Here is a 15,050-nt window from a genome sequence, read left to right as displayed (position 1 = left end):
ATCACAGAAATGGGTATTGTGGCTTCAAAGAATTCCAGTCTAAACAAAAAATGTAGTTTTTGATAGCAGAGCTTTTCTGCTCTGTAAGCTATAATGCTTTTATGCTTCTGATACTGCAGGACGGTAATATGCCTGTGCTTTTATGGCTGATGCACTCATTTTGTCTGACCATGCAATGTCTGTGTAGAACACCCCGTCTTGGGAAAACCACAGGGAGCTGGCAGTTACCATGACAGGATTTTCCCCCCCAAATATTCACAGGGTGTCTCCCGATCCTCCTCCCCTCTCGTTCATAAGTCAGTACTTGCAGCTTGACAAAATCCCCTATGCATGAAGTGTCACCGAGTGCCAACAGTCAGATGAAACTGTCACATATACATCACGTCAGCCAACTATAGTGTCTGCAGGGTACTTAAAGGACAACTGAAGTGAGAGAGATATGGAGACAATATCAGTTGCCTGGCTGTCCTGCAAATCCTTTGCCTCTAATACTTTTAGCCATAGACCCTGAACAAGCATATGCAGATCAGGTGTTTTTATTTATTGTATTTTTAAAGCGCCAACCTATTACGCAGCACTGGACATTAGTTAGCCAATATTTAGGGTGACATACAGCAATAAGACAATACAGGAATACATGCAAATCAGGTCATACAGCACAGTATGAGTACAAGGTAATGCTTAGGCAGTCACTGGATAGGAGCATGGAGATTAGGCAACAACGAAAGGAAGACACGGCACTCAGGAGCTGTGTGCAGCAACAACCTGTATTGAAGCAGACAGTACACTACATGTTTCAGGCGGAGCCCTTCCTCAGGTTAGGCAAGTAGAGTTCACTCTAGAATTCGCTCAGATCCAGGTAGGAGACATATAAGATGAGGACCCTGCCCGAAGGCTTACAATCTAGAGGGAGAGGTAGGGGACCAGAGTTCAGCTGCGGGTTTAGAGCACTTGTGAGGGGGGGGGGGGTAGCCCAGAGTAAAAAGGTGAGTTTTGAGGGCCTTCTTGAAGATGTTGAAGGAGGGGTAAACCCTAATAGGGGGAGGTAGGGAGTTCCATAGTGTTGGAGCAGCTCTTGAGTCTTGAAAAGTCCTGGAGGCATGCATGGTATTGGGTGATGTGGGGGGCAGTCATGCGAAGTTCATTGGAGGAGCGGAGTAAGCGGCTAGGTGTGTACTCTGAGTGGAAATGTAGGTTGGGCATAGGGCTGCACGATTTTAGGGAAAAATCGAAATTGCGATTTTTCTCTCAGAAATTGCAATTTCGATTTTTCCCCGATTTTTTTTTTTTTTTTTTTTTTTTTTTTTTTTTTTTTTTTTTTTTTTTTTTTTTCCCCAAATGCTGGGGGGGGGGGGGGGGGGGGGGCAGGGGGGGGTTGGTCCGCACTGCCCGGTCCTGTCCGTAATTTTTGCCTCTGGCCCCGCTGTGCGCGGATTGGCCAGAAGCAGTGAATATGTATGAGAGTTAATGAGCGGGGAAGGGGGGGGGGGCGGATCCACTCCAGCAAGCGGCCGGGCACATGCAGCATTACCAATCACTGGCTAGCGATTAAATGACGGCAGCGGTAGGCGGAGCTGTATGCTCTGTACAGCTCCGCCTACCACTGCCGTCATTCCATCGCTAGCCAGTGATAGGTAATGCTGTATGATGTGCCTGGCCGCTCGCTCTAGTGGATCCGTCCCCCGCTCATTAACCTTCATACATATTCACTGCTTCTGGCCAATCCGCGCACAGCGGGGCCAGAAGCAGTGAATATGTATGAGCGTTAATGAGCGGGGGGCGGATCCACTAGAGCGAGCGGCCAGGCACATCATACAGCATTACCTATCACTGGCTAGCGATGGAATGACGACAGTGGTAGGCGGAGCTGTACAGAGCATACAGCTCCGCCTACCGCTGCCGTCATTCCATGCTAGCCAGTGATTGGTAATGCTGTATGTGCCCGGCCGCTCGCTGGAGTGGATCGCCCCCCCGCTCATTAACTCTCATACATATTCACTGCTTCTGGCCAATCCGCGCACAGCGGGGCCAGAAGCAAAGTATTAAACAGCAGACCGAAAAAAACGATGGTACTGACTATCAGCAGATCGTCTTGCCACGAACCGCGGTTTCGGTTTTAAACCGAAAAACCGTGCAGCCCTACGGTTTTGTGGACAGACACACAATCTTGAATCTGATTCTGGACTGGATATGAAGCCAGTGGAGTGATTCACAGAGGGGAGCCGCCGTGGTGGAGTGATGGGAGGAGTGGATAATTCTGGCTGCCGCATTCATTACTGCAGCGGGGCAATTCAGGTCATAGGGAGACCAGACAGGACATTGCTGTAGTCAAGGCGGGAAATTATGAGGGCATGGATGATGATTGGTGGTGGCAGAGTTCAGGAAAGGGCAGATCTGTCTCTGGTGTTTCTGATATTGTCAGATCTGTCAAGATTAGCTGCATGCTTGTTTCTTGTGGGATTCAGGCACTACTGCAGCCAAATAAACCAGCAGGACTGCTAGGCTACTGGTATTGTTTAAAAGGAAATAAATATGACCGCATTCATATTCTTCTTCTCACTTCAGTTGTCCTTTAAAGGGCTACTACACTCCAGTGCATAAATCTCTAACCTATATCCTGACGTCACGAGTTCTCTTAACTTCAATCTGCCACAGCTGCCATAATGTTTTTAGGAAACGTATTGGGTACCATGGCAACAGTATACAGTAACCTAGGAAACACCAGAGTAATTACAGGTCTGTCTGTGCTGATACAGCGTGTTGAAATACTTGAGCTATATAAAGGTGATTTGCTTAGGATTGTTTTTGTCCTTCTGGAAAGTGGTGTATTGATGGATGCAGAGCACGATTGATTTGGTTGCCCCCATTGCATTCTGTGCCAGTATATATATATGTATATGTATATGTATATATATATATATGTGTGTGTGTGTGTGTGTGTGTGTGTGTGTGTGTGTGTGTGTGTATGTGTGTGTGTGTGTATGTGTGTATGTGTGTATGTGTGTATATGTGTATATATATGTGTATATATATGTGTATATATATGTGTATATATATATGTATGCACTATATCAGGCTCAGCTGATGTCTCCTGTGTAGTGGAGAGGGGAGGAGAACTCGAGCATGAAAACAATCGTGACTGAACATTGTTTCTCTGCCTGCCCAATCGTGTTCTCCCAGCTGCACTCTGTTGGGAAATCCGCAGCCTGTCATCTGATCCTGCTGGAAATACCATCTGTGGTGTGGCTAAAATGGGGCTCTAATGAATAATACACTACATTGTCATTAATGACTTAAGAAAGGCACACAAATGCAATAGGGACATACAGACTCCATGCAGATAGTGTAATATGGTAGCTAGTTCTTGTATAAATATGTCTGGCTTACCCCCTCTCACATTTCACCATAGGCTAATCGCTGGGACAAGTAGCTCCTGACCAAGTCTGATCAGGGGGAGAGGAGAGAGGGTGACCCACAGCTAAAGTTTCAGTATACAGAACTATCAGTTAGTAAATGGAGCAATGCCTGTATGTGTCCTCCCTCAGTATATTTCATACAGCTGACACTTTTTGCTTGGGGGGGGGGATACTGGAATCTTCTCTGCAGAATTCCTGTCTGTACAGATGTGTGGCGGGTGTAATGCAAACAAGCCTGCAGGGTTTGGCCAGATGTGCAAATATCTGGGGAGCTGTTAAGAGCTGTCAGCCATACACTGTGTGCATTCAGGGATGTTTCATCCCCTGGCTTGTGTGCAGCCCCTGCTCTTTCTCCCCCCCCCCCCCCCCCCTCAAATGCTCTGGGCCCTGCTCTCCCCGACACTCCAGGCATTGCTCTCCCCCACACTCTGGGCCCTGCTCTCCCCTCACTCCACATGTTGTTTATTCTAGAGGCCATGACCTACTGTATATGCTGTACACATAAGAGATCCTCCTCTTACCCAGAAGCCTAGATTATAATACAGATCACAGTGTAGTGAAAGCAGAGGCCAGCCCTGTAGAAATGGCCAGTCTGGGACATTTTCAAGCGATTGTTAAACTGAATGATAGAAGCTGTCTATGGCCATGTTAACTCATTGGGGTTGATTCACTAACAGAAATATCGTGCTATTTCAACAGCGTGCCTTAAATGTAAGTGGCTGCATGCAATGCGCGCTACTGGCCGGCGGCCGCGTGGCACGCGTAATTACCCTCAGCCACAGGAGCGCACGCTATGCTGCGGGTAGTGCAGCATAGCAAGCACTATTAAATGACGCCTGCTCTCCCTGCAAATAACGAGCGCTCCACTAGTCCTGTTATTTGCCCCTTCAGGTCCAATCACTTGAACCCCTTCCCGACCGCCTAACGTCGATAGGTGTCAGGAATGTGGCAGCCCCATTACCGCCCAATGCCAATTGGCGTCAAGTCCTAGGGTGGGGCTTTGCAGGGGATCGCGCACCCTTCCCTGCTTGTCTAACATCCCCCGCTTGTCTAACAGCGGCAATCGCCGCTATTAGACTGTTAGATGGCAAAACCGCCATCTATTTACATTGTACATCGCTGTGATCTATGGCAGTGTTGTACTGGGGACAGCCAGTCCCTCTAGGCTTTCCCCTGGAGAGGCTCAGAGAAAGATCGGCTCTCTTAGGCTGATGTCTGTGAGAGCCAATTGCTGTGATTGGCTTGCGGGGGGAGGGAGTGGGGTTATAAAAATAAAAAAAAATAGCTATTTTAAAAACAAAACAAAAAAAAGGCAGTAATCAGAGCCCACCAACAGAAAACTCTGTTGGTGGGCAGAAAAGGGGGGCGGGGATTCATTTGTGTGCTCGGTTGTGTGGCTCTGCAGTGAGCCATTAACCACCCTGGCGTTCTATTAAAGAGGAACTGACCTTAACTTTTAACTATATCTCATAGATAAATATAACAATAAATATGGGTGTTTTTAAAATATTTTTTTTTAAATGTATTAAAAAAGAAGTTATGATAATAAACAACCTGTAGCCACGCCCCCCAAGCTTCTGTTGCCGCGGCATGGCCCCATCCTGCACAGCGTGCTCTTTCACTGGCCGGATCTCGCTCTGTGTGCAGTCTTCTGACATCTCGCGATGCTTCCTCCTGAAGCATCACCTGATGTCATGCTCTGCTGCTGGTGGCTAAATGTCCCCAACTGTCTCTGCTCAACATGACAGCGCTTGCCCGATCTGCTGCCCTGGCCCAGAATCAGGGTGGCATGACAGCACTGCCTACCTGTATTTTTTTTTGTGTGTGTCATTCCCCGGCGACTGGAGGAGCGGTGTACACTCTTCTCCTGTCGGGTCTGTTTGGGTCTCATATATTTTAATATAACATATATTTTTATTTATTAAAGCAGTATTATGCAACACATCAGATATTTTTACAGTATCAAATTTTAAGGTCAGTTCCCCTTTAAGATCGCCAGGGCAGCTGCGGGAGGTTTTTTTTTTTAATTAGGCCTTTAATGTAAGCCTTTGGTCCTTGAGCGGTTAAAGGAAGTGATCCCCGCACTTTGATTGGCCCAATAGGCTACCTGTCAGCTGCAATGTTTATTTGATGCCAATTGCTATTATGGTCTTGAATGAGCAATCTTCTACACATTTTCTTATGAACATTCTTCTTGTTTACCCCATAGGTGATGTGGTCAGGCAGTTATGTTCTGTTTTCAAACTTAAATGAGATGTATTTGTTAAAAATAATTGTAGCAAAAAGGATGTCTGTAGAAGGCTGTAATTAGTTTTTTGCCTATACATCCTGGTCTAGGACTTCAGGCAATGACTAAAGCCACACCACTGCCTGACTACCTCCCCACACATCTACAGCAATGCAGAGGACTAATGTGTGTTTGGCTCCTGTACTGAGAATACAAGACTAATAAGGTCAATCTGTACTATGGACAACATGTAGATTGCAGAGTATCTTTGTATAATTATTTGAACTGAGGTAATGCATTCTTGCAGATAAGCCTCCATTCACCATACACAATGCAACCAATCAAAATAGGTGAATTGCCAATGGGAATAAAGTGTTAGAATAAACAGAGACTGTCTGCCACAAAGCAGTTGGCCAAAGGACACAGAAACTGAACTGTTGCTTGCGTATTGCATGAGAATAACTCAGAACCAGCCTTCAGGATCCTTTCTGTGTTTGCCATATAGGTGGGAAGACGAGTATATTTCAGGACCCGTCCCCTGCGCAGGCACCACAGAGGCAGAACCCACCCGGTGGAAAGACCAGTGACATCTTCGGTGAAGCTCAGCTGACGACAAGCCCCAAGGCCCATCCAAATAAGCCCAAGGTGATTTCAAGTTTGGTTGTATTTTCAGACTTTTTTTCTAGAGGCTTTCTCATATTTCCTCAGGGCTCTTTCACATGGAGCCGTTCTATGTCCTGCGGCGTATCGTCTGGATGTAGCGGTGCGATGCAATCAGCGGCAGTAGCTATTAATTCACCCGATGGGAAAACGCCGGCTCCCGACGATGAAAAGCTCCCGGGTGCATCGAACCGCAGCGCAGCATAGGGTGTGAAAGGTAAAATGAAAGTGTATGGACTTTCATTTTACCTTGGTTAACGCAAAGAATTGACTTTGCGTTAAAATGCTGGAAATGAGCTTTAAAGGCACACTGTAACATCAAAAACATCCCCTGGGGGGTACTCGCCTCGGGTGGGGGAAGCCTCGGGATCCTAATGAGGCTTCCCACACCGTCCTCTGTCCCACGGGGGTCTCGCTGCAGCCCTCCGAACAGCTGGCGACAGACCCGACTGTCAATTCAGTATTTACCTTTGCTGGCTCCAGCGGGGGCGGTATTGCCGCTTTCGGCTCCAAAGTAGACGGAAATACCTGATCTCAGTTGGGTCCGCTCTACTGCACAGGCGCCGGAGACTTGCGCCTGCGCAGTAGAGCAGACCCGACGACGATCGGGTATTTCCGCCTGCTTCGGAGCCGACAGCCGTCAGAGCGCCTGCTAGAGGCCTGCAGCGGGTCGGGTACCCGCGGGTAACCCGAATTGCGGGTCGGGTGCGGGTACCCAAATTGATTTAAGGTGCGGGTAGGGTTGCGGGTAGCGGTCTGCGGGTAGTGAAAGCAAACATGTTAATTCTGACTGTGTCTTTTGCTTACTTTACTTTAAATGTGCACTTTAGATGAAAATGTAAAAAAGCAGGTCGCGGGTAGCGGGTCAGGTAGCGGTCCTGCGGGTCGGGTGCGGGTAGCGGTTCTGCGGGTGCGGGTCGGGTTGCTGGTATCAAATTCACCAGAAAGCGGGTCGGGTGCGGGTAGCGGGTTGGGTGCGGGTATGAGAAAGTGAACCCGCGCAGGCCTCTAGCACCTGCACAGGAGCCGGGAAGGTAAATATTGACGTCCTCTTGTTCGGAGGGCTGCAGCGAGACCCCTGAGGGACGGAGGACGGCGTGGGAAGCCTCATTAGGATCCTGAGGCTTCCCCCACCCGAGGTGAGTACCCCCCAGGGGACGTTTTGACGTTACAGATTCTCTTTAATGTGAACGAGCCCTCCAACATAAATGCATAAATTGATACATTTTGCTTCTTGGGAAGAGAAAGCTCATCGTCTGCACTGTGGTCTGCATTATTTGTGGAAATTGTTTTGGCATTTTTGATTGCAGTTTGGAAAGTTAGTGATTTAGTTTGTATTTCAGTATTTAGTAGATCCATGGAAGGAATCGCCCAGCTCTGATCCCTGGTGTTACCCTGTGCAAGACCAATGTGGGGGCTCCAGTAGAGTCGAGCTGAGTAAATAGTGGTCCACACAGGGCTGGTAATACCATATGCCTTAGTTGCTAAGAGTATTGTACATAAAACATCAGACTGCCAATTGAGGGCTACTTAGGGCTGATTCACACTACAAGAGCTTTTTTAAGTGCTAGAGATTTTAAAAGCTCTTTTTAATGCTATGGGGGAGTTTTACAAAACCTCATCTCTCCAGTGTGAACACCCATAGGATAACATTAGCAAGTGCTTTTAAAATCACAAAGTGCTTAGAGAAGCTCTTGTAGTGTGAACGAGCCCTTAGGTTCCCCTTTATTGAGGTGGCAAACAGCTGTTTGCTGTGGTCTATACTTTGAAAAAGGGGACTCTATGTGACCACGAAACAATTGTCTGATCTTTTCTGGACAAATCTCTGAGAATAAAGGATATGTGTTTATTACCAGCCCTGTGCCTGTTCAGTCCTTGTCTGTATTCAAGGCAAGCAAGTTTCCCACTTTCCCAGCTAAAAAGAAGCACTTTTGAATGTTTATATTTTGCAAATCATGATTTCCTCATCGTGGCACCTTATCGACACTATGGATCACTTTTGTGGCTTTTTTTTATTTGCTTTGAGAGCTGCAGTGCTGATAGAGGAATGTTGTTGCTGTTCCTAGCATGTACTATGCACTGTAGTTATGCCATTTTAGCTGCTACTTACAAGGGCTTTTTTTTTTGTTTTTTTTGTTTTGTTTTTGCTTTGCAGGACAACATAAGTTTAAAACAAGCAGAAGTTAAAGTCAGTAAGACACCAGGTAGGTACAATACATTGCCTGGAGCTCACCAATGCAGTTGTTTGCTTTTTAGCAACACATGAATGCACATCAGATGCTGAAAAGCGGACACAACTGCATTAATGAGCTCAGGGGATGTAGAGCTGATAATACAAACTGTTGTATCATAAAAGTGAATGTAAATGGTCTTTTCATAAACATAGACTGTTTTTGTTTTTTCTTTAATTTTTTTTATTACGTCTCTTTAGGAAATAAGTTGGAACAGCTCTACCATTTTTCATAGCACTCCATGCAGTAAATTGTTTTGCACATACATCCAATTTTGATTGGTCAATCCACTTCCATGTAGTATGGGAACTTACACAACTCCACAACCTGTTCATAGTACTCAATATCTGTTGGTCCTCATGCTACATGGAAGAGTATGTGAGTATTGCACCCCAACTGTCCTAGAGGAATCCAATTTCTACCATGGTCACAAGCGTAATTCTCTTTCTGTAGTCTAAGGGCAGTTTTGGAAGGGGCCAATTAACTTGCCGCCATACATTTGGGATGTGGGAGAATAGAAGAAACCCGCACAAACGCAGAACACCCAAAAAAATACAGATAAAATGAAATTCATGTTGGGAGCTCTGCAATGCAAAAGTCCTGACGTTTCTGACTCTTTGTGGCAAGACATTATCATTACTGAATTGTATATATTACAGCACAAGCTTATTCCGTGGCACTGTAGAGATAAATATTTGCTGACAAGTTATATAAACCAGTGTTTCTCTACATTTTATTGGTATGTACCCCTTTTAAAACCCTGTACTCACAAAGTACCCCCTGGCATAGTAAACATCTCAAGTACCCCTTGACAAATATACTTGGTTCTAAACCATTTCCAATCATTTGCTATTGCTTTTAATCAGCTAAAATACTAATTTGGTGTTTAAATAAGTTATATCATATTCTTAAACTCTAAATCTGTTATTCTTGATAACGTATATCAAGCCCAAGTACCCCCTGGGGTATGCGTACCACACGTTAAAGGGGAACTGAAGTAAGAGTTATACGGAGGCTGCCATATTTATTTCCTTTTAATCAATACCAGTTGCCTGGCAGCCCTGCTGGTCTATTTCTCTGCAGTAGTATCTGAATAACACCAGAAACAAGCATGCAGCTAGTCTTGTCAGATCTGACTTTAAAGTCTGAAACACCTGATCTGCTGCATGCTTGTTCAGGGGCTATGGCTAATAGTATTAGAGGCAGAGGATCAGCAGGAGAGCCAGGCAACTGGTATTGCTTAAAAGGAAATAAATATGGCATTCTCCATATACCTCTCTCTTTAGTTCCCCTTTAAGAACCTAGGATATAAACCATCAAGGCCATGATATGAATCAAAACACCGTTTATAGCACATCTTGTGCCAAGTAAAAATAAGTTTCCAGCTAAGCAGTCCTTGATGTGGAATTGGGAAGGTTGGACTAAAACTTCCCTGGTCCTCTCTGTCCCCTTGTTCCAGTGCTGTCACCTGGTGAAGTTATTTGATAGTCTTGGTTAAATAGTTTTCAGAGGTACTAGTGGGACACCGTAGGGACTGTACTGTGCGCTTGTGATCCCAGACTCGCAGATGCACCAACTTCAGAAGCACAAGTATTTCTGAAGACCGCCTGAGGAGGGACAGAGGTATTTGGTTGCTGACCTTCCCTGGGACCCAGTGCTGGATCAAGTGAACAGATAAGGGACTGGGAAGGCTTTATGCCAAGGGTAGGGAACCTATGGCTCAGGAGCCAGATGTGGCTTTTTTGATGGCTACATCTGGCTCAGTTAGGGGTTGATTCACTAAGCTACACTGCCTAATCAGCGCAAGTAAAATTTTCAAAGTAGGCACGCTACTGCTGTAGCATGCACTACTCACTTACTCGCGCTCCCCCCCCCCAACGCCCGATCCAATTGTCCCACCCTGGACCCTGTCAGGTCCAGTGACTTTGTATGACGAGATCACCGCACTTTGATTGGCACAATAGGCTGCCTGTCACTTGACAGGCAGCCTATTGGGCCAAAGTGCAGGGATCTCGTCCTACAAAGTGAATCAACCCCTAAGTCAGCTAGATAATTGTACAAGCTGTTAGTCGGTATTTCTCCTGTCTGGCTTTTGGGGAAGTTGCTGATGTTGCTGAAACCCATGAGAAGTTCAAGACGTTTCTAACACTTCCGCTGCACGGAGAATCAACTGTATACGTTTATGGCTCTCTGAGCCAAAAAGGTTCCTGACCACTGCTCTATGCTATTCAGAGCCTTCCCTCTTCATTGGAGAGCATATCTATTTAACTGTTTGAAATTGGGATTATGACTGCTGTATAATATCTAGGTGCTGCCTTTGCCAGTGAGCTATCAAGCATCCTTTCTGTAGTGCAGGTTTGGATATCAAAGTAAAAGTGATCAGCTGCATTGGACAATAGTCATATAACCTGTTCAACTGCTCTCTTTCAGTAAAAGCTGAACAGCCACCTCCAGCTCCAGCTCCAACGCCAGAACCAGCATCACCAGCTACTCCTGCACCAGCCCCAGTGGCAGCCCCAGCTCCAGCCCCTGCACCAGCTCCAGCCCCTGCACCAGCTCCAGCCCCAGCACCAGAAGTGAAAAAGCCTGTGGCCAAAGAAGAGAAGAAGGTTGTGGTGCCGGAAGTAGACCTTTCCAAACACGAGCCTCATCTAGGTCCTCGGCCACGCTCTCACAACAGAGTTCTGAATCCACCAGGGGGCAAATCCAGCGTTACCTTCTACTAACCACCAAAGTGCAACAGAGTTAGCAGGGTGGCTTTATGCATGTCAACCATTCTAGATCAGGGAAGAGCTGAGCTTACATTAGTGGTCTGCAAATTACATTCAGACCTGCCGATATTGAAGTCTATTTCTGGGCAGGAACGTATATTTTTTACAATGTGGAAGGAGGTTAGAAGCTCTTTTGGATTTTTATTGCTGTATTTGTCCCTATATTTGAGAAATCTGTTGCTTCCTTTCTAGAAAGAAAGTGGGGAAATCTTTCCAATTGACCGTAAACCTAAAATCCCAGACTCCTTTTTATTGCTGACTGTTATATCCTGTGTCCGGAACCATAATTTGTCAGGTGACGCCTACAGAGCTATATTTAGGTCATAGAAAATCTTCCCACAGGTGGCAATATAAAATCCAAGACATTTATAGCTTCTATCCAAAACTATATATATATATATATTTGTACCTGGATTTAGCTTCAAAGGAAGCCATCCAAATTGTAGATGGACCATTTTATCTCTGTATTGGTAAAAGAACCCTCTTTTAATAATTTATAAAATATAATGGCTACTTCCTGAGCCAGTGCCCCATTGATTTTTCTTTTTAATGTTCCAGGAGGGGTACAAACGGACATGTAATGGTTCCTGTCACAGTGGCAGCCATTTTGTAATGGCTGCTACTCCTCCAGTGTTGTTGAGTGCATACACTGAAGTAACCATACGGGCCTTACATGTTGGGTGATGCCTACATGAGGCGATCAGATTCCAGGAATGATCTGGTTGCTCTAGGCAATGTGTGCTCCACATCTTGCTTTGTGAAGCAGGAAGAGCAGACTGCTATTAAAGGATCAGTTTTTACAGTTCTGGATCAGTGTACAGAGCTTTTCTGCCAACTGTTGTATGTAGGTGATACATAAGACTCATGAAAGCCATCCCTGCTAATTCTGTTACCAGTTTTGTGCTTGTAAAGCCTTTTGACAACCTACAACATATAGAACTATATTGCTCAAAGCTAAGAATCCATTTTTGGATACCATCTTAAAAAAGAACAGGGCTCATGATACATAATCATGTTTGACGCACGGTTTCTACAATGAGAAGTACGGAAGCTTTAGTATGATGGGAGCCTAGTTTAATTAGAATGTGCCCCTCCTATATCTTGCTATTGAATTTGGTGGTCATTTTGTGTCAGTCAACATTATTTGTGACAATTAGGATTATTTCTCTGGCAGCCTTTAAGGCTCATTTTATCCAACTGTCGGGAGGTAGTACTGGCTGTTTAAAGAAGCCATTTGGGTTCTTCCTCTAGGTCTTGATGGGAAAACTCCTTGAAGACACTGTATAGGTTTATATGGAGCCTAATTGTTATACACTGAGGGCCTGGTGTACTGACGTGTCTCCAGAGATCCCCAGTTGGGAGACTAGCATGGGTACAGATGCCCTTCTAGGTTGCTTAATGATCTGACCTGCTGAATCTGTAAGCGGAGGTTTAGGGCAATGTTCTCCTTTAGGGCTTGTTTCCACTGTTGCGACGCGATTTCGGCCGCATTCCGACGCTTGTAAAAACGCATGCGGATGCGTTTCCACATGCGTTTTTACCCGCGATTTCGCCTGCGATTTCGCATGGCAGGGTGCCATGCGAAATTAACCATGACACTGCCAGGGCTAAATAAAATTGAAAAAGGTGCGAAATCGCGGGTAAAAACGCATGTAACAAACGCATGCGTTTTTACTATTAAATACATTAGCGGCGATTCGCACGGATTCCCGACGCAGGCGAAATCGTTGGCTCTTTTGTGCGTTTTTTTCACGCTGAAAAAAACGCACCTCAACGCTACAGTGGAAACAGGCCCATCCACTTGTATTACATGTGCGGATCTGCATGCGTTGGACGCATGCAGATTCGCGATAGTGGAAACGAGCCCTTACCCCACCCATCATTGTCCCTCCTCCCTTCCCCATAGCAACAGTACAGGTCGCTCTGTCATACTAGAGTGACACCTTATGAGTGTCACTAATGGTGTACATTTAGCGAACTGGCAAACCACAACTGGTGTTTTTGAATTTGTCTGCAATCATGTGATAAGACTGCAGCTTTCTCCTTCCTTTTTTTGTAAACCAATCGGGTTGTTATGAGGTTATCAGCAGTTTTGTGTATCTGATCAACTCTGACTCAAGCAAGGGTGCCAAATCCTTAAAGCACACCTGAAGTGAGAGGGATATGGAGGCTGACTTTTTTTATATATCCTTTTGAACAATACCAGTTACCTGGCAGCCCTGCTAATGTTACAGTTGCATAGTTATTTTGGTTGAAAAAAGACATGCGTCCATCGAGTAGTAGATCAGTAGTGTCTGATTCACAAACCTGAAATGTATGCAGCAAATCTTGCTTTTAGTAGATCAGGTCTATAGTTTACAATCACAGGATTCCTGTCAGATCCGTTGAGAGGAACAATGGTCTCTGTGAAGCAAGGACACAATATGCAATGGGCAACAAAGGTTTGTTTACACAACTAATTGAGAAAACCTGGAGCAGATATTTTGTAAAGAGTCTGTTTATTATGAAGTAAAACTAACCACCTGTTGCCTGGGCTACATCGGAATATAATGTGGATGGTTGATGAATTTTGATTTTGTGCTGTTGCAGCCAGAGCAAGAAATAATCTGTGGTAAATCCATGCCAGACTGGAATACTTTAATAAACTTCTTGTTATTTTTATTTTTTTTACACATGACTGCATTGCCACAACTGCTAATACAATATCTGCCGCATTAAGTACTGGTATAACCCATATAGTAGCAGACAAATTTTTAAAAATGGTCCAGTCCAGGTTTACCGGGTCACTTGTGTTCCTTTAGTAGATCAACGTCTGACCATTCTTCCTTCTTTGCGTTATGTAAAAGAGAATAGGTGGCTGCTGTGGTGAAAACTTCCTTCCGACATGTTGAATATATGAGGCACTGGGTGTCGCCACACAGAGACGCATCATAACTGCACTGCTGTTTTAGAGTAGTGCTACTATTCACCAATTGTTGGGTTGACTCAGACAAAATGGCTGCCTCCACTGTGCACGTACAAACTGAGCTGCTGGAGGAAGAATAATGTGGAATAGGGCTATTATATATGATGTATATGAAAGATATCCACTTGACTGGTTTGCACAGTAATCATAGTGGATGCGAATGTTACAGTGCCACTTTTTCCAGCATTTTCTTTGAGGCTAAACATGTGCCACTTTATTTGTTAAATAGTTAGAGGATGTATAGATAACTGTAGGATGTATTGTTTTATATATACACAGCCCAGCGACAGGAAATATTTGGCTTGACAGGCTTCAGGTATCACAAATGACTGAAGGGAATGTCTGTTGCCCATAGCAGCCAGTGTGGGTCATATGAACTGACCAAATGGTTGCTGTTGTGACAGGTTTACTATTAAGTATGTGATACATTAGATCTATGCATAACAATGTGATCTACGGGAATCACTAGCAGTAAAGGGACAAGTTTCAATGTATCCCTTACGCTGCGGTTTCAAGATAAAAACACTATTCTGTTCCCAAAGAACTAACTTAGGAAAGTACTTTCATAACATTTTAAAGGGGCACTATGGCGAAAAATTGTAAAATTTAAAATGTGCAAACCTAAACAAATAAGAAGTACGTTTTTTTTCCAGAGTAAAATGATCCATAAATTACTTTTCTCTTACAGTAGGCAGTAGAAATCTGACAGAAGTGACAGGTTTTAGACTAGTCCATCTCTTCATAGGGGATACTCAGCAAAGCTTTTATTTTTTATAAAGA

At 44.9% G+C, this 15,050-nt stretch overlaps 1 protein-coding gene across 2 annotated transcripts in view; it reads left to right on the top strand.

Moving 5' to 3' along the window:
- The window catches only part of JPT2 (Jupiter microtubule associated homolog 2), a 60,642-nt gene extending 46,676 nt beyond the window's left edge, over window positions 1–13,966 (top strand). For both annotated transcript variants that reach the window (XM_068244377.1, XM_068244378.1), the window contains exons 3-5: window positions 6,149–6,288; window positions 8,459–8,507; window positions 10,965–13,966. In XM_068244377.1, coding sequence (XP_068100478.1) covers window positions 6,149–6,288; window positions 8,459–8,507; window positions 10,965–11,260 — 485 coding nt within the window. In that variant the 3' untranslated portion in view covers window positions 11,261–13,966. The remainder of the gene's footprint in view (window positions 1–6,148; window positions 6,289–8,458; window positions 8,508–10,964) is intronic.
- The last annotated feature ends 1,084 nt before the right edge of the window (window positions 13,967–15,050 follow it).

Source organism: Hyperolius riggenbachi, chromosome 7 (genome assembly GCF_040937935.1).
Source record: "Hyperolius riggenbachi isolate aHypRig1 chromosome 7, aHypRig1.pri, whole genome shotgun sequence".
NCBI classification, from domain to species: domain Eukaryota; kingdom Metazoa; phylum Chordata; class Amphibia; order Anura; family Hyperoliidae; genus Hyperolius; species Hyperolius riggenbachi.
Note: the sequence above shows the minus strand (reverse complement) of the source record. Positions and strands in the feature narration are given on the sequence as shown.